The 25,097-nt window shown below is 38.6% G+C and overlaps 1 protein-coding gene across 1 annotated transcript; it reads right to left on the bottom strand.

Moving 5' to 3' along the window:
* Positions 1 to 3,483: 3,483 nt before the first annotated feature.
* Positions 3,484 to 22,276, bottom strand: HHLA1 (HHLA1 neighbor of OC90). Its single transcript, XM_068672833.1, has 15 exons — positions 22,204 to 22,276; positions 20,103 to 20,211; positions 17,405 to 17,553; positions 16,853 to 16,936; positions 16,677 to 16,760; positions 15,353 to 15,436; positions 14,719 to 14,775; positions 14,524 to 14,610; positions 13,762 to 13,854; positions 12,734 to 12,931; positions 12,074 to 12,145; positions 11,731 to 11,802; positions 4,378 to 4,534; positions 3,961 to 4,043; positions 3,484 to 3,765 (listed from the first exon to the last, which is right to left on the bottom strand). Exons 1-15 carry the CDS (start codon positions 22,274 to 22,276, stop codon positions 3,722 to 3,724), a joined length of 1,446 nt encoding a protein of 481 aa, XP_068528934.1. The 3' UTR covers positions 3,484 to 3,721.
* Positions 22,277 to 25,097: the final 2,821 nt, after the last annotated feature.

Here is a 25,097-nt window from a genome sequence, read left to right on the forward strand (position 1 = left end):
GGTTTTTTATAACCAAATACATGAACAATTATTTATCAGTTTTCAAATATGTACCTACTGTTGATTTCTGGTTTGTCAAGTATAAAGTCAAATATTGCATTCATTTTTATTTAAAAATCTTGTAATATTTAATCAGGATATGAGGTTATAAATCTAAGAGCTCTAAATATTTATAGTTTTCTGTCTGAAATCTCTTACCTTCACTTCAGTCTTACTTGTACTCCAGAGTGCTGAATAACTTTTTTTTTTTTTTCTCTACATTTTCTTCTTAATTTCTGTATTATAGAGTACATCTAGAAAAGCTTACCTTGAGGGATATTATTCGAAAGCAGTTGGATGAAAGACAAATGGATTTCAGCAAAGTCAGTACTAAGTGATTTATACCCGCTTGGATATATACCTCACCCATGTGATCACTTCCTTTTTCAAACCCACTTCAACATTTATTAATTAATCCTTCCATGAAGTTCCTAAGAGTCATTATGCCCACAGAGTATTTTAGTAATATAGCTCCAGCCATGTAAAGGATCTATACTGAGAGGTCTTTTCTGCAGGTGCATTCACCGTATAGTAACTTGCCCTAATACTCTGTGGCTGTAATTAAATAACAATCATTCCACTGTTATTAATCACAAAATCTCTGGGGCATGTGAATGTGCCTTAGCAAGAGGTAGTGTTCAGTGGTGAAAGATGAGTGAAAATTTATACAGCTTTAAACACTGGCATTCCTCGAGGTTGAGAAATCTGCTCTTGTCTATCCACTGTGGCTCTGATCCAAAGCTGAGTGAAATCCAGGGGAAAGCTGAATCAATGAGCTTTGGCTCATTGGCTTTTCCTCCTCAGGAAGGTGTGCTTTCTGCCAGGGTCAGACACAGCTACCTTTCAAAAATACCTTAGCAAAGGTGTTTTTTGTTGTTGTTTTTTCCAGAGATGTGTTTTTGGTGAAAGCTACTTCATCTGTCCTGAACTTCAGCAGGTGGCTGAAGTTGAAGCTGATGAGAAAACTTAGGTCCCAGTGGACATGGATGGTTCTAGTTTGTCACTGCAGATATCCCATCACACACTCTCTGTGAGATGCACACCTTCAGTACTCACCCAAGGCCCTCCCCAAGGCTTGCTCAAAGCCCTTTCAGAGACGCAGTCTAGACAAAATTTTCCCAAAGTGCTGTAGCAGAAAGCAGTGTCAACAAGGTCTCCCAGAAATATCAATATCTCATCCTGATCCTCCCAAGACATAACTTGGACAAGAGGTCACATGGTCAGCAAATTAGGATGCCACAGCACTCTTAACTTCATTTAAGGCACTTTAGGCCAACTCTCCACTGAACTTTACCATAACGAAGAGAAAAGACTGACAAAAGAACTATAACAATATCTACATGAAGAAAAGGTTTGGCTCTTCCAAGATCCAGTGAACTACACTTGTCTGTATTGGTTCAGTACTGACATCTTGCCAGGAGAAGGACAAATATTTCTTGGTCCAGTCATACCAGCTCTGTGACCAGCTCTATCAAGGAACTTTAGACAAGAGGAAAATATGGCAGAGATTATACCAGAATGATATGAAAATAGATTTCCTACAACCTCCATGAGTTTTGATGTTTCCAGCTGGAGTCCTCAGCTACCTCAGGGGTTTCCTGTAGTGCATTTTTACTGTCTTGATGAAAAATTTCAACCTGACAAATCAGAGTGGGCTCAAGTGGGCATAATAGCAAATACAAGTCCTTTGAATTTCTGATGAATGGTGATGAATGCCATCATCTTTTATGAACTTCTGGCAAGGCATTGAGGCGTTGCAGGAATGAAAACCCTTGAATATGGAAACACGTTGTGTTTTTTTTTTTTTTTGTTGTTTTTGTTTTGTTTTAAACAGAGTCTTGTTTTTTATCCCTTTTCATATTTAGATATTTAGTAGTTTTTTTTTGTTCTTTCTTTTTTTTTTTTTCTTTTTTTTTTTCCCCCATTAATTTTCATTACTCTCTTGGGCAAGCCAAGCAGTGAGTCTTAAGCAACTGTGACAAGAAGTCTGTCACTCAGGACACGTGCCTTTAGATCTTTTCACAAGACACCTTTAACTACATGGCATTCACTAATTCTCTCCCCATGAACACATTCAGGCAGTAGTTCCTAACCCTTTCTAGGACCTTAAATTGGAGACAGATGTGACCTACATGCAATGCCAGACATGGCACTTGTACCACACAGAGGTTAGTTAGCACTCTGCCCTAGGACTCACATTATTCCTGCAGCAAAAATGCAGAAGCCAGTGATTTCTTACAAACACAAAAGCCTCCTGTAGCATGGAGACCGTTGCTACAACTCCAAAACATTAAAATAATAATAATTAAAAAAAAAAATCTTCTCAAAGGGAAGATTTTGACAAAAATATATTTCTTTCAATTATTGAAAACCAGTAAGTCAAACAAAATAATTCTTCCTCCCCCACCTTATGTTCATCCTTGCATGTCCTTCTTCCTCAATTCTCAGGAAACGTAATGATGATAATGACTGTAAGAAGCAATATAGATTTACTTTTTTATCACGTCTTCAGACTTTACAATGTTTTTGTGGGTTTGAAAAGCAGCTGTTGCACAAAGTTGTTGTCACCCAGCCCTTCACAACAGAATTGATCTTGCCTTGGGTGAGGAGAGGTGCTGTGGTGCAGCTTTGCAGTATCATGGCCATGTTTAACACTCCCTCCAATTTACACATCCACTATATCTTCATGCCTTTCTTTCACTGGCCTACATTGCAATATCAACTGCAATTGATGCTACTCCAGTCTGTCCTGCGCTTTGATACGAATGAAAGATTAATGCTTCCTTTGTGCCATTGGGCACAATAAACTAACCTTTTTTGGGGGAAAGAATTATCTTTCTCTGGGGTCAGCATTCCCTATGGTGCCACCTTTCTCTTTCACATTATGTTACTTTGAACACAAATTTCAGTGAAACATCAATGCATATCAGCTGTACTGCAAATATTCCTCTTTTGTTGGATGTTGTAATGACTTGATTATGTACTTTAGGCTGACTGAGGAATCATATTGCTGCAGTGAAGCAAAATACAGGACTGTGCCTTGTTTGACTATTCTTTTTTTTTTTTTTTTAATAATTGTATTTTAGTTTACCAGAGGTGCAATTAAGGAAGAAAAGTCATGATTCTTGCTGAGCTCACACAAATGTGTCACAGAGTGAGGGTACCAGAGGTGTGAACATTTCCTTGGTTGAGCTCTGCACGAGATGAGTTGCTGAAGTAGTGGGAGTATCTTGATTCAGAATCATGGACAGTCTGCATGGGTTTAGCCCCCAGGAAAAAATAAAAAATAAAAATGTTGTCTTTAATATTTCAGCTTGTTTTAAAATTATCTTATATTTGCTCATTTTGATTACTCTGTGTTAATTGTAAATTGTACTAGAGGAAACTAATTACATGCACTAACCAACCATATAAGAGTCCTTTATAAAATAAAATTTTAAAAAGCCTTCCAATGTTTTTATTGCAGTTACAACACTTGTATAAAATGCATCTGTTTTTACACATCATTTTTACATTGCTTCAAGGAAGACAGATTCCTAGGTTAACATCCAATTAATAACTTGTCTTGTTACAAATATTTGTAAATAACATATCACAATCTGATTTTTCTTACGCTGAGAAATGAAAGAGACTACTAAAACTGCCACCGATCATCTGAATTCCAGTGAAATTCTTCAGTGCTCTAAACTGATTTACAGATGTTTTTAAGGCATTTCTGTTTTAATGCTGGAAGAACAAAGGAAAATTGCAGTCAGAACAGGTTTTACAAGGAGAATAATAACACTATACATGGTTCAATAAATCTCTTTTTAATACCTTAAAAAATCTTCATCAGGAGAAATAGCTATCTGAAGAAAGTCAGCAAATACTCTGTTATATATTCTTAAGGTATGTAGAGGTTTAGATAGAAAACATACTTACTGTGGGAATAAGCAACTCTTTTGACTCGTTCACAGACATAACTTGCATTTTTCAAGAACCAGGAATAGTATTCAACACAGTACCTAAAGAAGTAAAGTTAGGAGAGTACTGTCCTGCTATCTGACATAAGCATAGCTGAATGCACGTCATGCTGCTAATATTGCACTTTGAACATAGTAACAGAGAGATTCTGACCTCACCTATGCCATTAGATACTTGGAAAAATTTGGCTGAGCAACATTAACCTAGTCTGACAATTGGAGGCCAGATCAGTGCCCTGGGGGCCCACATGGGACTCAGCCAGTAGCCACAGACTTAAAAGTAAGTACTGGCAACTGAAAATTGTCATTTTTTTGCAAAAGCACGAAGGATTATTTTAAGAAGACAGAAGCAAGTGAAACTGCTGTCAGATTTTACCTCATGGCTTCCTTTCTGAAATATTTTCTTCGACCAACACAGAGGCACAGCTGGAAAAACCTGCACAGCTCCATCACACAAGGATTGATCTTCTGCACTATGACTGTGACAGGAGGCGAAGTCACACGGGACTCTTTGAAGATCGCTTGTGGACACCCTAGGAAAAACACAACTGTGAAATAATTCATAAATTTATCCCATAAAACTTCCTACAATTACTTATCTGGGCTAAGGGACATATGCAGATTAAAGAGCTCACATAGGTATCTTAAAATCGAGTTGAGTGCGGCAGATAACTGAATAGAAAGCCACACAGTCTGGCAGTTGTTAGACTGATAGCACAGATGTTCTTTTCAATTTATTATTTATCATTTCTAGTTATTAAAGTCCATGTTGCTTTTATTTATCACAAATATAAGAAACAACTCTAAAGATGTAATTTATTTATTGTTACCTCTTTAGGTGGAGGTTCAGTTGCCATGGAAGCATCAGTTTTCCACAGCACAATGCAGTGAGATGGACAGCACCATATACTTATTATATTTGATATTTTCTATATGAATATGATACTTTAATGCAATACCCATTTCCATTGCCATACTGTTTAATACACACACCCTCTAAGTCTGAATCTTAGGCTAAATACAACGGCGATAATAAGCAGTCAGTCTCTCACTGTTCTTTTCATCTCCTTTTTAGCCTAATTAACAAAATAAACATGATTTATATGGAGGTTATGGCTTTCTTTCTGTCTATTTCTATATTTGTCTGCCATTTCCCCCTCTTGCTTCCAGTAACTTGAATCATCATCTAATTTCAGATAACTTTTTAGAGAAAATTAAAAATCCTCTGGATAAATAGTTTCCTACAGGTTTCTTGAAAACTACCAAGAAACTGGAGGAGAAAAGGTCAATTTTTGCCTGTATTGAATCATTTCTCTATTTTACTCTTGGTCAGCTGCCAGTTGGTTAATCTATGTTTGTTTTTGTTTGTTTGGTTTTCCTACAAGTGACCATGATTATATTAATTTAACTTAAGAAAAATGCAGGAAAATTGTGTAGTGAGGGATGGACTCCCTCTCCCCTCTCTGAAATCCACTAAAAGGAAAATATCTAGTTTATTCTGTTCATTGAATCTTCTGCAGTCAGCAGTGAGAGAGAAACATTTGTACACCAAACAGTTCACCCCACCAGAAAATGCACCTGTGCCAGGCTGCAGATAATGTAATATAACAGAATAGGTGATGGCAGGTTATAAGAATTGCTATGTGGTTTTTTTTCTTTCTTTTTTTCTTTTTTCCCCAATGTGAAATACAATCTCCTTTCAGCCTCCCTTTCAATTATATAAAAGAGAAAACAAAGCAAGGTGAAAATGAGGGAAACTTAGAAAGGGTAATGCAAAACTGAAGCTGCTTTCTTATATTTTTTTTCAGTGTTTTTCTTTACCATATTAAGAGAAAATATAACATTAGCTATAATCTTGTTTTCTTGAAGCCATACTCTGCCACACATCATCTTGAGTCTTTGCTGTTAGTTACATTAACTTAGTTAACAGTTGTGTTATGGTAGGTAAAAATCAAAGGGCTTTCAAGGAAAAATAAATGTGTCATTTAAACTGTGCTAAAAGGCTAGGAAGTGGCTGAAATGTGTGTGGAATCAACTCTCCTTTGTGAATTAAATATTGTCACTCTTGCAGAGGAGGTGCTGTGGGGAGGCACACTTGGGTCACTGTGGTGTGCAGATCGTGCTGCCCCCTGTGTGCAGCAAGCCTTCCAAAGGTGCTGACCCTGTGCCAGAGTTCCAAAAACCGAGGGACATCCCTGCAAACACCACTGGAACTGGAAGAAGATAACCAGGGACCATGACAGGAGAAGCCACATTTTGCATGACCTGGGTGTCCTTCTCCCTTCCACGCACTGGGGTGGAAGAGCCCAAATGTGGGGAGCAAAGGCAGCAGCTGTGGGATTGCTGGCTGGCTTTTCCATTTGTGAAACCAGCAGCAGGCTTTGGCCACATGCCTAGATAAACTGTCTTACCTGCAGAGCATAATCCCCTTAGACAGTGTAATTGCATTTCCAGGTTCACATGTCTCACATACTTTATAGCTTTGGGCCATCTTATGTTATGCGATAGGAGAGGTTACAGAGGTTAAATTTGGACTAATGAAGTTCTGTTGAAATAAGACTGAGTTGTCTAGTGCTGACAAGAAGTTTAATATAAAATGGCATCCGTGGGCAGAAGGAAAATAGAGGCACTGCCAAGCTGAAAGAGATTGCTACGAAACAATTTGTCTTCTGCCAGAGCTTGCCCGAGGTAGCAGAAATCATGGAGGAGTAATGGGCAGACCTTGCAGCTCTCACGCTCTTGGTCCCCTCTGAAAGAGGACCACTGGCTGTGTGTCACAGACAATGCGTTGTAATTAGTCAGTGACGGGCAAGAGGGAGCCCCATTTCCCTCAATCTCAGCAGTTTTGCATGATCGCTAGCACTTGCCACATCTTGACATGTCTTGATTTTTTCCACTTACTGGCAATTAAAAATGACCGATGTCTTGTTTTAACAAACAACCTTCATGTTAATAACTGAACATCAGAGCTTGCAGTGATGAGTTTTTCGCGTAAGTTATCCATTAAAAGGGATGTTAGAGTTGCTTGGAATAATTAAAACTTCCTAAAAGCCACCCTCCAATGAATCTCAACATCTCCACCAAGGTAGGTACCCACTATTCCATCAAACAGGTGTTACTGCTTTGCTCAAGCTGTGCATTTTGCCAGCAGAAATTCAGCTCTATCTAAATGTAAATTGAATGACTGCAATTTCAATGTGGACTCATTTATGTAGGGAAAAGAAGTCAAATAAAAAAGTTGAAAGTTAAACAAATTGCTCTGGTTTTCATTTCTAACAATAATTTCATTTTAAAATGATGTATTTACATAGTATTGCATTTAAAGTTGAAATTCTTTTTCAATTAATATTAGATTTAATTTTACGTGTATTGGATACTACACTTACATGACAGCATTGAAATCAATATTTTCAGTGCTTCATAGTCATTTTTTATCTCACTGTAATAAATTTCTACTTTTTTTTTTTTTAATTTCTACAAATTCAGATTGAAGCAAAAAGATTTATATGCAGGAATTTATTTTAAAAGTTTCCTTTCTAATATTTTTATTTTCTAAGATAATGGGTTAGTCAATACAGACAAGAGAGCACAAAAAACAGTTTCCTATGCAGAGCTTTGCTCTTGCCCTTTTGAAATTACTACACTACTGTTGCAGGTAGATAAGTGACCAGTTCTTGCTGCACTAAAGAGCCTTTTCCACTAGGAATCAAATATCACCTATCTTTGACACTGAGATTAAATTTTACCGTCAGTGAAAAGCAATACCGTGGTTACTGTGAATAATTCAGGCTTACAATATCCCTCTCTGCATGCTATAATACACACTCACATATTTTATCAGTTGGCATGCAATAAATAAACAAGTAAATAAATAGATCCACTTTTGTGATTTAAGAAATGGCTTCATGGAATAATGTCTTCATCTTCAGAGTACTGTGGCTGCTCTTCACTGCTGTGTGATCCCACTGTTTGATTTTATTTTAATTTTTTTTCTTCTCAAAATGCCATGATTTATATATGCAGCTATATAGCCTCTGCCATGGTTTCTGACAGACAGGAGTTTTGTGACTCTGCATTCACTGATTGCAACCTTTTCAAAAAGGTCTGGTTCCCAGTTTTAGGTTTTATAGGGTTTATAGTGTTGTCCACTAGACAGCACATTGCAGATTAACAAATCCTGGACAGCACACACCACAAATCCACTCACACACTCCAGCAATGTCCAGTTGGGTGGCCCTTATTTAATCCTCAAGTCAAACTCATCCAAAGGAACTAGGAAACACAGAGAACATTGTCATTGCTGTTTTCTGTGTGTGTGTGCAGAATTATGTCTTGGTGGACAAGAATTACCATAGCATATTCATCTGATCCCTATTAAGATAAGAAGACATAGTTCATCTTAAATTCTTCCCTTTACACCATCAAGAGTGTAAAGAAATCAAATTATATTCATGATATTATACTGGTTCATTTTCTTCATACAATGTATTTCATGGGGGTTAAGATGAGGATGCTTTAAACAAAAACTCTTTAAACAGAAGTGAAAAGAAAGAAATATCAATAATTAAAAAAAAATAAAAAGTTGAACGGACAACTAGCTCCTTAACAGAATGGTTTGAAAGGCCTCTTAACATCAAGAACTGTTTCTTGTCTCACCACCACCAAGTCCTCTCCTTAGAAATAAATCTCAGTAGACAGTGTTTTACTGAAGTTTTTCCAAGCCTCCCAGGCAACAGATTCCTCTCCATCCTCTTTGCCACTGCCTTTCTTGCAGGTCTTCCCCCACTGTGTTTGGTCATTTGATGCTGTTCTCAAAATCCTTTGTATTCATAATCATTATTTTTAATTAACTACAATAACATCAATAACATTATTTCCTCCAAGAATGGATGCCCCACTGAGTCCTACGCTCTCAAATGCTTTCTTTTCCTAATAGCATGATTGAAAAGAAAAAAAAAAAAAGAAAGAAAAAAAAAAAGAAAAAAAAAAGAAGAAAAAAAAAAGAAAGAAAAAGAAAAAAACAAACAAACCAACTTCTGCTAGTAAATTCAGCCAACCAAAACTATGAAAAACCTGATCAGAATCAGTAAAAGCTACAAAAATTAACAGCAGAGGATGCTATTCTTGGGTTGCTGCAACAGGCAATGACATCAAAACCAAGGTAAAAAGCAGACAACACCAAAGATATGTTACTTCTCTCCTATTATGTGATTATTCCCAGTAACAGCAAACTGAAGATCTACAACAGGACTTTTCTTGTCTGACACAATTATGCTTATCCCCTCACAATAATCCTTTGCAAACAAATAAAGGTGGGTTAGAATACAACAATGAGCAGACAGAAGTCAGTATTTAAAATACCATTACAAATTGTGAGATTAACAGACAATCCAATGAAAGTCTTTGGCTTTAAGCCTCAAAGCAATCCCAAACAAAGACCTGAGGGTTGCCTGCATGGAGCTGGAGAACCAGCTGCATCTCTGATGTTCTGGGTTGGTTCCAGTAGCACAGAAGGAGACCACAAGGCTGCAGAGTGTCCCTTCACCTGCTGCTGATGCTCAGTTTTTCACTTTGCCTGTTCTGTTTTGACAGGACAGCAGCAGCTTTCTTGGTCAGACTTATTAGGAATTCATATCAAAGACATACATTTTTGTTTAACAATATCAGACAGTGCAGCTTATTTTTCCATCATCCCCATCAAAATATCACAAGCCATATAATCAGCACTTCTTTTTTTTTTCCATCCTTGCCTACTGACCTTCTGAATTTGCTGGCCCTAATTTGCTCAGATCATTTTTTTTTTCTTCTTCTATTTCCTCTGTGTTCATACACACCATCTTAAAAGTATTATTTGATTGGCATTTTTGTCCTTTGGACAAATAGAAAATTCTTCTGTTTTTATCTATAATATCAAGACTAAATGATACTGAAGAGCCCCTGTAATTTAGTCTGATACATTACCATTGCACAGCCCAGCATCTATGCTTTTGGCATTAGACAGTCACTGCACAGAAACATGAGCAGGCAAGGAACAGATTTCCAAAATCCCCTCTGGCAGTCCTCACAACCAAGCAAGACTCGTGTTCCTGCTCATCCTCTCCCAGGAACAATCACATCTCTGGTAGCAACACAGTCAACTTCACCGTGGGGACCAAAGACAGCCTCTTCCCAGAGCATCCCATCTGTTTGTATCTCTATCACAGCTCGGAGCAGCCAAATAGGTGGATTTAGGGTGCAAGAGGCTGAGAATACAATCCTAATGCCAGAAAACCTTGGAAATGAGCCATATGTTTATTCTGGTAAAGTGGGGACCGTTTCTTCCCTTTCTAGTCTTCTTTTCAGCTGCAGACACTGATCCTGAATTATGTGCTACAAACTGACCTCAGTGGTAGCTACCAAGTTTCTCTAAAAAGATCACGTTAAACTGAATAGCAGATAATCACAATCCCAGTCTGGAATATAGGTATGAAGATTTTGTCTGGATCCAAGTGCAGGCAGTGTGGATTTTCCCTCCAAATACAGCAGCAATATGAAATCATAATAATGCTCAAGGGCTTTTCTATGCGAATACCAAAGCTGGACCGTGTACCCCAGCATATCCCTCAAATTTACTTTAATTCTATTAATTTACTTCCTAAACTCCATTAATTTAATTCCTTAATGCCATTAGCATTCTATGATTCTATGATTAATTAGCAGGTTAGCAGGGAGTGCAGTGCTTAATCAGGAGCTGAAATACACGCAACTTGTCAGGAGAATCCTGCCCTAAGGTGTTGGCATTAGTCCACTGGAAGAGTTATTATTTCTTCCCTGTGATAAGCCCATGAAAACCCAATTCAGAATTTATATTCTACCATTCTACCACTCCTGGTATTGCTGGAGTAAGCAGAAATTTTCTTCATGTCTGTGACTGCTGATTTTGACTTTGATTGGGATTTGCAGCCAAGATTTATTCCCATTGTACTTCTGAACTATGCTTCTACTTTGCAAATTTGGGAGTGAGCCTGGGCTCATTCACATACTCAGAATCCAAAGTTGGGGATGGATTCTCCCAGAATGCAGATTCCCTTTCTGGAATTGTATCAGGTCCACTTTTTCAAAACATGTAACGTCTTACTGAATACCTTCATAGAAATGTACTTTTATCGCCTACATGACTAGATGACACTTATAAGTATAGTGGCATATCATCATATATTTACTACACTGAGCTCCTAAATTCCAATTGTTTTGGAATTTAGGAAAAAGGAAAAGTTCTTCCGTAAAAGGAAGAACTGAGTTCTCCTGAAAATCTAACTGATAACTGTCCTTCTTTAGCCAAAGAGGAACTTTGCAGAATTAAAAATTTGAGGTAATTCTGAAGATTGCATGTGGAAGGGATTGACTTAATCATTTTATTTGTACCAACAGGAGGATTTAAAGCATGACAATTTCTTTTGGAATAAAGGAATTTTAAGATTTCCCAATAGCCAATCCATATTAAAATTGACATGTGGACTACACAATTTAAAAATAATATAATTTGTATTTTCAATGTAAGACCATGTATGATTCAGAAATATGGAAGCAATCCCTTTGATGTTTTGTGTGTTTTACACTCATAAAATATACTATATAATATACTATATAGTACATTAAACATACACATTGTTTCGGCATGTGAAAAAGTGTACATGGTTATACTTTCAAACAGGCTACTATTTTTGCTGTATGCTCAACTACTACTTACGGGTAATTGAGTGAAGTTTCACTGTCACACCAGGCCGGTAGGGTGGAGTAGACAGTACAGAGGAAAGCAAATCTGAAGGAGGAAGAAGAATATAAAATGCTGTGACATACTAACGAAAAAAAAAAAGGAGAAAAGGAAGCTTGATGAAGAGTAAAAAAAATACTGAAGTTGCAGACCACTAATACACACTTCTGTAGATGTTGATGCATAAATACATTCACACTCTCCTGTTTCTATACATATTATTATTATCATTATTATTATTTATTTATTTGTTTATTATTATTTTAATTTTCATGCATGTGCTGACCAACACACTGTTATTTTCCCAGATCAATCTCACCTGGCTCTGTTTGCATCAGTTTGCTGGCTTCTTGAGGAGGCATGGTCTGCATCCAATATGCATATATATCACCTGTGGGAACAGAAAGACACACCACATCATTCAGGAAATTTGTTATTTGTCAATTGAGAAGAATATCCTGCTATGTATGAGACTGCTCAACGGACAAGGGTCCTTACCCAATACTTGCAGTGGCTTATAAAAATGTCATGATGAAAAAGAAAGGTCAGAAGCTGTATTTATTAGAACTTGGAAAGTACACGGGCTAAAGAAAGAGGATTTAAAGAAAATATTTTTAGTAGAGACCTAGAGAATCAGCTCTATTTTATGGTTGGTTTTACTTTTGGTGTTCCCTACCCAACCCCTGCCCAGGTCTATTCAGTGGATTTGGAGCAAAATGTGAGCAAAGAATTGAGTGGCAGATCTGTCCATGAGAAGCAGGACCTGTGTTTTTCCCCAAACAGTAGGAACTACGTGATGGTCCCTCTATGCTATGTTTGCAACTCTACAGTAAAGAAATCTACTCACTAGTGACGAAGAGTGGGTCTCCCTGAAGGGCCTCCTAACATCCACTTCTGAAACATGGTTTGGGTTGGGCTTTTGGCTAAACTCCAGAGCTAATGGGGTAAAGTAGGTTTTGGTCCTCTGTACAGAGCTCACCAGGGCTGGTCTGAAAGGCTGATGATGGGGCCAAGATCTCCTCAGCAGCCGGAGGGGTTCCAACTGTGCCTCTTGGTCCTGAAGCATCCAAGTGCAGCGATGGAAACCCTGATCCCTTCGCACCAACTGTTTTTGGCCATGGTCGGGACCTCGTGGTGGGAATGTCCTCCCCTTTCAGGGCAAGAGGGGTGCTGGTAGCTGGAGAAGCAGGAGAGACAGAGGGAAGGCACCATAAAAGTGCCTTCTGGTGCTCCATGGCAGCAGAGAACATAACATGCTGGGGGAAAATAATACCTAAAATGCACCCAGAAAATCCCATCTTCTCCTCAAGTGCTTCCACTGGCAGCTGAGATTCAATTTTTCATTTCATTTTAAAAATTATGGTTTTTATTTTTTTATTTCCAGGAGAACATGAGGAGTAGCAATAAAGTTGGAACCTTTAACTGAGGACATAGAATTATAGAATGATTTGGATTGGAAGGGACCTTAAAAAATCATCTAATTCCCGCCTCACATTTCAATGTCCGAGTGTTCATAAACAAAAAAGAAAGTGTGGTGGTGTGGTGTTCCAGTGTTCCTTCAGAGTGTTTTTTTTTTTTTTTCCTTTCTTCACATAAATTATTTTTTATTTCCTAGGCTTTTTTACTGTAGAGGAAAAGATGAAAGCTCTTGTCTATGTGAAGGGAAGCAGGCAGGTACTGGAGCACAGATAGTGGAATTGGAGAACTGATTACATTTTTGTGGCAGGAATAACAACCAGTAACTCATAAGTGAGGGCCATATAAAATCAAAGATGTTATCAATTTAAAATCAAAATCATTTTTTTTTGTTTTGTTTTAATTTCAGTGATTTTAATTAAATAAAGTACATAAAAATGCCAATAAGAAGAAACAAAACAACAAAACTTTTTATTGGTTTAAAACAGACAGTTATTTTTTTCTTTACTTCTCTGTCTCCTAGAGAACTCCTAGATCACTAGTTGAGACATTAATAAAGGAGAATATAAAGGTCTGGCAATATTCACTCACTTTTAAATGTCCACTTGTGTTCTACTGATAGATCCATGGTTTTGTTTGAGTCTTCCTGTAATTTCATGAAGCTTGAAAACACTGAATCCAGATCTTTGAGGTAAGAGAAGATAATGTTAGTGCACTCAGCATTCATAGAATATCATACAATAAAAAGTAAATAAATCAGGTTCTGGTGCAAAAGGAACTGATGTATTTTTAAAATAAAGTCACTGGCAAAGTGTCTTTTCTTTCTTTCTTTATTTATTAATTATTTTAAATTTATTTTTAAACAGGTGAGAAGCTTCCTACAGCTTTCAGCACAGGTGAACTTGCCACTGATTTCCATGTCTTCCTGTTTTAATCCACTGTTAAAAATGAGAAATACTGGCAGCAATAAGAGGTCAGTATCTACAGTCAGCTCAACCTGGCAAAGAAGTTACAGGTGGAGAAGCCATGCAGCATGCTGTCTGAGTATATCTGACTCCTTTCCAAAGGATACTCACATAAATTCAGATTACTTGTGCTGAGAGCTAAGGGAGATAACCATTTAGTTCAAGAATATTACAGAGCCTTCCCATCCCAGTGCTGAATCTGATGAAAGTTCTGATCCCATGAGCTTTTGTTTACTCTTCCAGTAGAAGATGTCATATTCAATAATTTAAATGTTTGTAAATTTTACTTATTTTTACAAGATGAAAAAGGAGCATTCATTGCAAGTGCTACCTGGGCATTGTTTTCACTGTTGTTGCTGTTTCTTTTTATTCCCCAGGATGTACTTACCCAGGTCAGATGATGTGTTACTGGAAAATGTGTAATTAATAACAGGGGGCTTCTCCAATATTTCCCAAAAGTCAGACAGATTTCTCCCTGCAAATATAAATGATTAAAAATATGAAGACAGACTTGTTTCTAGTATAAGTCATCATTGAAAGCAAATAGGACAATATTTTGAACTAGAATGATTTTTTCATTTACCTGTTTGGCCTGTCATCACACAGATGTAGATACAATCTGAATCATTGCTCTGACGCACTAAAAGGCAAAAAAAATGTAAACCAGGTCATTGTTACCAGTTTTCATTATATGATATTATCTTAAACAGTGAAACACAAACCCAGAATGCTATGTGGCTACTACAATTAGTCAAATATTTTAATTCAGATTTGACTTTGACAAAATCTTAATCTTAATCCAGCACCAAATCCAAATGCTAACATTTCTAGGAGAAATGTTTCTCCTAGTATAAATTTTTAATTTAATTAAAATTCTTAATACAAGCATTTTTACAAGAAAAAAAAATCAAAAAATATAGCATGTAGGGTCATAATTTCCTAAAATATCAGTGTTCAATAATAATTCATCAAACTATCAAGTAAAACATATATGTTCATAGAAACATACATCTCTATACTACATATTTTAAATTTTATGTATATGTATAGATTGTTCCCCTAAGGAGACTTTGTTTTACAGCTGCAGTCATGCTTTAGAGCATAAATGCTGCCAAATAAGAGCAATAAACTTTTATATGCATTTCTATGCTTGTTTCCATGTCAGAACTAAATCACACAAATAAGACAATGACAAATGTTTAAGAGGAAATGCAAACCTGAGAGAATAGAAGTAGATTTGAAAATTTCGGTGAGATAACTGGTGGAGTTTCCAATTATATCAACAAGTAAAGCTGTAAAATCTAGACAACAAAATTCAGAAAATTTATAATTGAAAACATATTCAACTATCCACATTATCAGAAATCATTTTTATAAGTGATCATATTTGGATATGTGCTTGTACATGAAAATGATTGAAATATGTAAAAGTTCAGAACTTTTCTGCTGTATAGGAGTAGACTTAGGAAGCCATTGGATTACTCTGTGGAAATATGTGTCAAAGATTGTATGCAAAATAGCACCAATGTACGTAAATGAAAACTTAAATAGAATCTATCTGTTCAAGAGAGCTATTTAAAGTAACACTCTATTAAGGCTGCTTAAATATAGAAGAAGAGCCCAAGCCTGTAGGCTCTGTGGCAGTGATTGCCTATCTGCCACATGGGACCATGTGGGGACATGTGATTGTCCATCTACTCTGAAGTCTGCTTCAGAAAAACAGATACTGTTAGCTCAAAAAATGGTTAGTGATGGAGTTTTTATTTATTTATTTATTTATTTATTTATTTTTAAACTAACAGGTTCTAGCAGTAACAGGTCAACATTCTAATTTAGGGAGTGACAGACACTAGCTCTTGCAACCTGTGTTGGGCCCACAATTTCCACTGCCTGGGAGGGTGCTCTAACAATCATATTTTGGATTTGGGACAGGAAGATTTAAGTGTCTGCACCGTCTTCCAGTGCAGACTGGGTCATTATGCTACAAGGCTTGTGAGCTGTGTGTGCCCAGAAAAATAACCACAAAACTCACTGTTTCTCTGTTGAAGGGTCAATAGCATTTGACACTTAATTAAACAGCTCTATGCAGGCATTAATCCTTACTTTTCACTCCTGTTTGGCTTATTGAGGTTACTGGATTCTGTTGGTATAAAGAAACCCTTGTTTGTCTTCTGTGAGTCAACTCAGGAGAGCGAAAGTGGCCAAGATAATGTATTAAAAAATGCTAAGTTGTCTGTCCTGCACTGCTTTTTGTACTCAGAGAAGGAAAGCAAGGTCCTTCCACCAGGCAAGCCACACTGCTCACTTGACTGATGGCTCCATCGCAGAGTGGCCGGTTGGGTGCAACCACCTGAGATTTTCATCAAGTTTCCCCAGAGGTTCATAGCAACACTCATTATGAGTAATGGCTGCTGACTTCAGTATGGTGATGTTATTTGTACAAAAATAAAAAGCCTGCAGAGCTCAGGCTGCAGCCTTCAGCTCCTAAGGAAATAATTTACCTTAAGCACATTCAATTGCCAACCTCTTTTGTGTACCTACCTGCCAAGTCATTTGTCACATTGTTTAAACAGTAGCAGTAATGCATAGGAAACTTGCCAGGGTCAACATTTTTCAGGCTAGAAACTGTGGAGAGAGAAGGAGAAAATGGGTATCTTGATGCACGTGCCACGTGAGAGGAACCGCTCCTGTGCGGAGCAAAGCGCTGAGGCACTCACTGTTATAAACGGTGACTGACACTTTGTGGAAGGCAAACGAGCTGTAAGACGTGACACTCAGCAAAGAGAAGAGTTTTTTGGTACCTGCAGAAATACATGCCCATGCTATTAGCATTTGGAACAAATTATGCGAACAGAATGTTTCGGCTCTGCTCATTTGGTTTCTAAAAGACTCCTGAGGTGCTGATGCTCTACAGCTGCCTGAGACTCAATTCCTTTTCATTTCCACTGGGGGAAGGATCATTGGTATTACATTTTTTTTTTTTTTTTTTTAAGTCAGGCAGGCAAATCCGCACTGGGTTATACAGTGCTTTCAAAAGGCATCCCATAAGTAATTATGCTATGCCTATATATAAACACTCTAATTTCTAAATTCTTTTGGGGTAGACAGCTATCTGCATTATAAATATGCAAGTGTAGCTTGCTCTGAGAGTTAATTCTGGAGGCAGAGAGCATGAATTTATGACTTCCCCTGCTAACACCATCAGCCCTTTATCTCATTCACCGTGGGGCTGACTGCCTGCGTGACCTGCCCAGCCTCTGCAGCATTACCTCTGAGTGCCGTGCTCAGCATGCCGTTCACCAGCTCGGTCAGGTTAAGAGCAGCCAGATCCACAGACTTTGCAGGCAGCTCTGGAAAAGAAAGGGTCTCTGAGCAGCTGGAAATGGCTGCTAATCCCCTGATTGTGTACAGCAGAAAGCTTCCAGAACGGGAAAATGAAATAAGCGGTTTATGTATTGAGGCACACGGAAAGAAACTGTGGTTAGGAAAGGAATATTCCGGGAGTGCAGAGAGAAGTTGGGAAAATAACAAGATAGAGCAGGCAGTGCAATAGCAGGCCAAAATTCAGGCAGGGCTCTGTGTCCCCTGCTCCCTTGAGCATGCCCTGGAGCAGGCTGCCAGGAGCAGCACCCAGTCCTGGCGTTTTGGTGCCCCCTCGTGATGGCCAATGTGCATTTTCTTCTGAAATAAAATCGGGTCTTTCTGTGCAGATCACAAATGGAGGTAAAAGTACCTGGGAAATCCCCAGTGCAACATAGAACGGTGATGAAAACAGATTTTTTTTTTTTTTTTTTTTTTCCCAGCTACCTTGATGGCTACACCACTACCACAGATTAAACTGACTGCAGCTGAAACACACTTTTTATTTAAAAAGATATTTTCTTCCTGTTGATGTTGCTTGTCTGTTTTTCCCAAGCTGAACTTTCAAATATGATATTTTGCCTCCCTCCCATGAAGTCATATAAACGCAGAGTGCTGTGGTGCCTCTGTGTGTGCAAGGAGGTAGGTCTGTGTCTGCATGACAGAGAGAGAAAAAACAGAGCAGGATGGAAAAAGAAGCACAGAAAGCCAGGACGAGAAGAAAATCAAATTTGCGGAGAAATATGATTTTCTAATGACATCAGTATCGTTTTTAACCTGTTCCAAACTGAGTGTGTTAAGGCAAATGAGACTGGAGATGACAGCCCTGTCCTACAGACCATGGGAAGAAGAAAGAGACAACTCCACCTCACATTGCTGGAAGGACAGAGGTTAAAATGGATTAAGCAGGGATTTTCATAGTCCTGAGGAGCTTCCTGTGTTGGGGTTAGGAGCCCATGCAGTAGTGGTGGCTTTGTATTCACAGACTCCACAGGAGACAGGCCCACCTGCCAACACCTCCTCGCTTGGTACAATATCTCCCACCCCATTAACACCCACACACAGGCTCGAGGGGAATACTCAGGGGTTGCTTGTTACCTGCAGTAGCCAGCACCGCCGCTTGCTTCTCTCTCTTATGTTCTCTTCTTATGCATGAAGCTGTGAAGTGAAGAAAGAGACTTGAGGAACTGTTTTCCCCGTTGTGCTAGCAAGTGGCCCTTAGTTGAGCTCTCCATAAACATTATTTTGCTGCTGTTATTCATTATAACCCAGGCACCCATGGACATAAGCACTGCAAAGCAGGACACTGAATATGTGTAACAGCAGCTGATCAGTTGCCTAAGAATAAGGATGTCCCAAAAAATCTGTCAGGTGCCAGCTAAAGGAGGAGAACAGATTAAATATCAGAGCTTATCCCTTTAACTCAAAAATCAGAACAAAATACTGTTTTTGCAGTCTGAAACTGGACTTGCAAGCAATACATTGCAATGTACGTAATGAGGCTTAACCAAAAGGGGTCTACGTAGGCTGCGTGCATGTTTGTAATTCAGAGCAGGTGTTCAACTGAGGGCCACTCTAAAGAGACGTGATCTGGGAAACAGGCTGGGGTGGGGCTCAGGAGTTTGGACTCACTTCAATGACCAACAAAGAGATGATACAAAGCAGTGATTTAGCCATCGCAGGACAGGTTGAATAGCAGGACTTTTGTACTTAAGCTCCCTGTCCCACCACTGGAGATTTGAGAGCCCCCAAAGGGTAATCCAGAAGGCTCCTCAAATGAGCCAGCACTTGCTAACACTAAGCTCTCACATCTCTCTGAATCTTCAGTATCTCAGTCCATCCAAGATCACCAGAGAGAAGTCCTCTCCTGAAATCTGGTGCTGAGAGGGGCTCGCCTGGTGAAGCTGGTGATGCCCCTCTCTGCGTTATAGACTAATAACGCAGAGCTATAGACTAATAATGGGCAGAGCTGTCACCAGAGGGTAGGAGACTTGGGGTCAGTTTCCTCTTCAGCAAGAGTAAAGCTGGAGGACTGGAAACAGCAGAAGAAAGAGTTGTTGAGACTACATAATCTGGTCATTTTTACCCAAATTGGTGAAACTTGGATGCTTGTCCTAATTTTTTCGAAAATTCATGCCTTCTACAGGATGGAATCTCATGATACACTTCTTATCATTCTTTCTTTATGTATGAATGCATAAAAAAGAAAAACAACCTGTGGATAATCGATGTTACAAGGCCTGTAAATCACGCCTCCTGATAACCGTATGATCAGATGAGCCAAATTTATGAGACTTATGAGACAAATTTATTTAGACTGTCAACCTAGCTGGTAAGAAGTCTTCCAAGTCTTCTTTGTTTTTCTCTATAAAACCTTCTGATTCATGGCTCATAAGTCAAGAATAAACCTTTGCCATCATGTGCCTTGTCCTGCTGTATGGCACCAGTCCTGGAGCCCTAGCCCATCAGTCTTGCCTACGGAGGGAGAAAGAATACAGAACCAAGTCTGCTATGGATATGGGAATGGGGAAATACTTCAGGCTATGGGAACAACTGGAAAAGAGATATCTTGGTGATTCCCTGGGGAGCATCAAACCACATCCTTACCTGTGTTCCAAACCAGAAAGAGACACAGAAATCCCAGGCTCATCTTTGCTGGCACATGCCAACAGAACCACCGCATTATGAAGTCTGACTCCCAGTGGCTTTTGTTGCTCTAGGAGAAAGAAATGCTGTTTTGGTATTGGTAGTGTTTGTGGTGTTGTGCAGTTTTGTCTAGACCTTGTCCCAGAATGATGTGACCATCAGAGTAATATGGATGTAAAGAAAAGATTGGTGGCATAAATGGCAAAGAATCAGAAATCACACAATCAGTATTTTTTGTGTTTGTATAAGTATACAATCTCTTGCTCTGGGAGTACCAATGAACTGTCTCTTTACTGGAACTTGGTGAGGCTGTCTACAGAGTCTTCTTCTCTGGCAGGATGAACTGTACCTAAAGCACAATGACACACCAAGTGCCCACTTTTTTATTGCTGTTGAAATGAGATGACATTTATTTAGGTTCAATCAGTTATCAATCGAGCTCCTTTTCTGCAGAACTGTTGCTTTCCCAGGCATTCTTAATCTTGTATTTCTACAATTTATTATTCTCACCCAGCTGTGTCCTGTGCTACCTTAGAGATGGCTAGAAAAAAACAGAAGGAAGGTCCATTCTTTCCTCCATTTTTATTATTATTTAGAATATTGGAAAATACAAAATAAATAACTAGCTGTCAGAAAAATAGGGAGTGTATGAAAATTAAAAAAGAACAACAACAAAAAAAACACTTTTTTTTTTTTCAATTAATATATCAGCCATCTCCTCTCTTAGTAGCACACAGTGAACCATCGTCTTGAAGATAGCACTTCTTGATTAACAATCTATTGCCATCATGTTTAAAATCTTTCTCATATTTAATTCACTGGAGGATTAACACATTCTGAAAATAGTTTTGTACTTAGCAGTGGTAAAGAAACCCTGCCGGCTCTGGAGTTCGGGTGAGTTTGTGGAATGGAGAGCTGGGTGACCATGTCATGGGGAGGTTTGTCACTACACAGCTTTTGGAGCTGGAGGGCTATGGTGGCAGGTGCATGTAGTCAATAGAAGTGGCCTGAGAACTCTCGTCAAGAGGGTGCTGTTGGGCTGTGTGTTTGGCTGAGGCCAGCAGCAGTATGTTTTGCTGGATTTTTGTTTGTTTTTAAGAGAAATTCAAAAATTTTTATTCCTGTACTATGAGAAGTAACTGACACTTTAGCTCTGCGAGATCTCCTTTAGGATGAATCAAGCTTCACAAGGACAGTTCAGTGTTTATGGGCCATACACCTCCCCCTGAGCGTGCTCCTAATGACCCATTCCCTGCACACGGTGTATGACCAGGCTGCACTTCCCATGCTGGCTCTATGCATGATGGTCCAAGGGACACAAAACACAACCAACAGCAGTGCTTCCACTGCATTGCTCCTGCAACATAAGGCTAGCCTTGGCTAGAGGGTCTTTGTTGCTCAGACTGGGAGAAAAGCCCAAACTTCTGCCCTTCATGGGGATTTTGGCGGTGTGGCAAGAGAGAGACCCAAAGCTAGGAGGTGAGAAAAAAGGACTCCCTCTGCTCCACTTCATCTCCCCCTACAGTTACAAATCAATGCTTTCACCGAAGTGGGAAGACTTCATTTTCAGTACCTACTTTGAGGAGTGTGGGTTCTCCTGGGTCACCATGGAGCTAACCCCAAAGTCCTTGTTATTCGTAAGAGTATTTTGCAAATTGATGTGCAAGCGCAGATGTTTTCTACGAAGATTCACAAGTAAAAGGGATGATAGGCTGTAGATAACTTCATATCAAGGATTTGCCTTCATTACTAATTTATTTAAATTGTCCCAGAGCTGTTCATGCTGGTAGAACAGGGAAAACATCTGACAGAGGACTCAATGCAGCATGTGAGAGAGCAGGGCCTATATGAAGAACATGTTTCCAAGAGACTGGGCAGGGGCTATCAAACACATTGGAAGAGAGGGAAGAAAACAAGAAGCTGTAAAAAGAGAAACAAAATAGAGAATGAAGTACAAAGGTGTGCTTAGAAGTATCTCGTGGACACTGAGGGATATTTTCCTGCTCATCTGAATGTGCAGCTCACAGTTGTCCTCCTAGCTGAGCTGCTCCTCCAGGCTTACCATCACAGCCAAGCTTCTCCACATACAATGCTGCTTTGCAGCAGGAATTCAGAGCAAGTGTTAGTGTGGCCATTGTGCCCACACGTAGCTGAGATTACATTCTACAGGCTACGGACTCAATTAAGTAAAATGTTTGATGATTGGGACAAAATGCAAACATAACCTTGAAGGATGGATCATAAACCAAATCCTGTCTACTTCTAACATGAAAATATTAAACAATATTGCTATGGAATTAATGGAAATTTCTCCATTCATGTGAAGGCTTGTTTCAACTGGATGCCAGCTTTAATTTTCTGCCCATTACAAGCTTCTTAAAAAGAAATTGCAGAGAAACTTTAGTACTAAAAACAGTGTCTTGGAAAGACTGCCACTAGTGCTCAACAGTTAGCCAGTGGTTTAAATTTGAAGCATTAGGTTTTAGCTGCTTTCCAAGATCTTTTCCGAGCATTACCTCTCTGAACATTTGTGCTGTCCAATTAAATTTTAAAGCCATCTATGACAAATACTCCTAGAATTTCTACCTGAAACATCTTATCTCTCAACAGTGTGCATATTAGTAATATTAACTCTTATGATACACATCATGTTTGTGTTATTCTGGTTATCTGATTTCTAATTTTTAATCTACCAGGGACAAGTCTTTATTACTCTGTAACTGTATCTCTTTTGTTTGCCAACATAAGCGACACTACTGTGATGACTAAAATACATGTCCAGATTGCAAATATGAAACCCTCCCAATCACTCACAATCACTAAAAATTTCTATTGCAAAAGATAGCGAGATTTGCAGGTGTTAAAGGAACAGGGGCCACACAACCATGAGCAGACAGATAAATTCCATAAACTGACTTTCAGTTAATATTTTTGTTCCAAAAATGTATCTGATACAAGATGTAGATCAGGCCTTTAGGTACAAATTCCCTTTTGCCACTACTGGATACATTAATACAACTTTTGTGTTGGTTTTAAGCTGAACAATATTACTAAAATCCATTTTACTCAGAACTGTTGATCCTCCAGAGTTCCCTGACCTGCTGAACTGGGGGTTTAATCCAGTTCAGACTACCTTTATGCACTCATGAAGACCTCTTATTAAATGCCCCTGTGCTATTCTAGATTTTGGGATTAATTAACACGGTTATTAGCTATGCTTCATTGAAATCATTTTAATGCAGCAGGTAACCATGAAGTTTGAATTGTTTTCATTTATTTATTTTTTTTCCCCTGCATAAACAGCTGTCAAGTAATTTTTCCATATCTTCACTTTAAAAAGAGTGGGACAGAATTTAATAGACCAATAATAATAATAATAAAACTCCTCGAGTATTAATTTTCTTACCTTTGTTCAGTCTCACCATCTAAAGGTCACCTCTCATTTTAAACACACCATGATACACCCGGTCTAAAGAAATATTCCATGTTAATATGAAAATAAGCCTCTGTAACAATTACACACTTCATTAGATTGCTACAACTACTTTTTAAGTTAAGGTTTATTTGTACCAGAATTTAAGCAATCCTCTAATGAAATTACATTTTATTTTCTATATTCTCATTCAGCAATAATAGCACAGATATTGTACAATATGATTCCCTCTAAGTACATTTGAGATGACTGAGATCTGGAGTAATAAATATCAACTTACCCGACTTCTCTTGACAAAGATGATTATCTTCAAAGCCTATATAAGACTGGAGGCTATCACCAGGTCTTAATAACCATTTAGTGAAAGACTTTGAGTAGATAGGCTTGAGAATCTTGCTTTAAAATCCAGTGAAAATTGTCATCCTAATCCCAGAAATACTAACTAAAGGTAACACAATCGTAAGCAAACACAATACCCACTGGAATCCCTCATGGAATGACTCTGTGGCACACCAGGTTAGGACTAGAAGCTCCTTTTGGCAGTAATGACTTGAACTGCAAAGTAGAAAGGATTTTTTTTTTCCCCCCTTTTAAAGGGACAGCTCATTTTACTGCAATTAGGCCAATGACACCTTTACAGGGAGAGGTAGGCCAGATGAAACCCCTCTGATAAAGTTTTATCCATGCTTGGGATAGCAATTTAAACAAGGGGTGTTGTTGAGAGAATATGGAAGAAACTAGTGTGTGTCTTAACTGTAGAAAATCAAAAGGAACAAAATGACAGATTAAATCAGAAAATTGTCTGGCATTGTGTTGAAGTGGCGGGGAAGGAAGAGCAAGCTGGTCACAACAATGATGTAGAGCAATTTTGGTGGTGTTGAGTGATATTTAGCATAAGCCAAGAGATGATCGTCACTGGAAGCTGTGAGTAAAATTCTGCTTCCATTTGCTCCAATGGCAAGTGATCCCTCTGAAATCAGTGGATTTAAGCCCAGCTTGGTTAAAAGCAGATACTTTACCATAAGCCACTGCAACATGTGAGGAATGCTGTCATTCAAAACCTTATGATAATTAAAGGAAAGAGACGAAATTAAAAGGAATTTGCAACCAGTCAGTCAATGGACTAAAAGGTGCTTTAAGAACCAGTTTAAAACCTCAGCCGAGGAGTACTCTGACCCCTGCTAGAGGACAAAGAAGACCTGGCAGATATCCTGTATGACAAGGTGGCTGTACAGGATGGTCCCTGGCCTCTCCTCACCTCCCATATTCGTCCTGGGAAATGTTGAGGCTGCTGGCTGGCCTGGATCAGGAGTACTCCAAGACTTCCTATCAATGTCATGGTCTTATTAATGACAAAGGCATTTGGGTTGTAGGTCTGTTCCCCAGCACTACTTAATTGATTATTGTTGATATTGCCTGAGTAACTGGTGTGTCATCAGACTTGTTTTGTTTGTACTTTATTTAACTCTCTTCCTTTAATTGCATTGTCTCACTTTTTCACTTCCACTAATTATATCAGAAAG

The sequence above is a fragment of the Anas acuta genome, chromosome 2, assembly GCF_963932015.1.
Source record: "Anas acuta chromosome 2, bAnaAcu1.1, whole genome shotgun sequence".
NCBI lineage: Eukaryota > Metazoa > Chordata > Aves > Anseriformes > Anatidae > Anas > Anas acuta.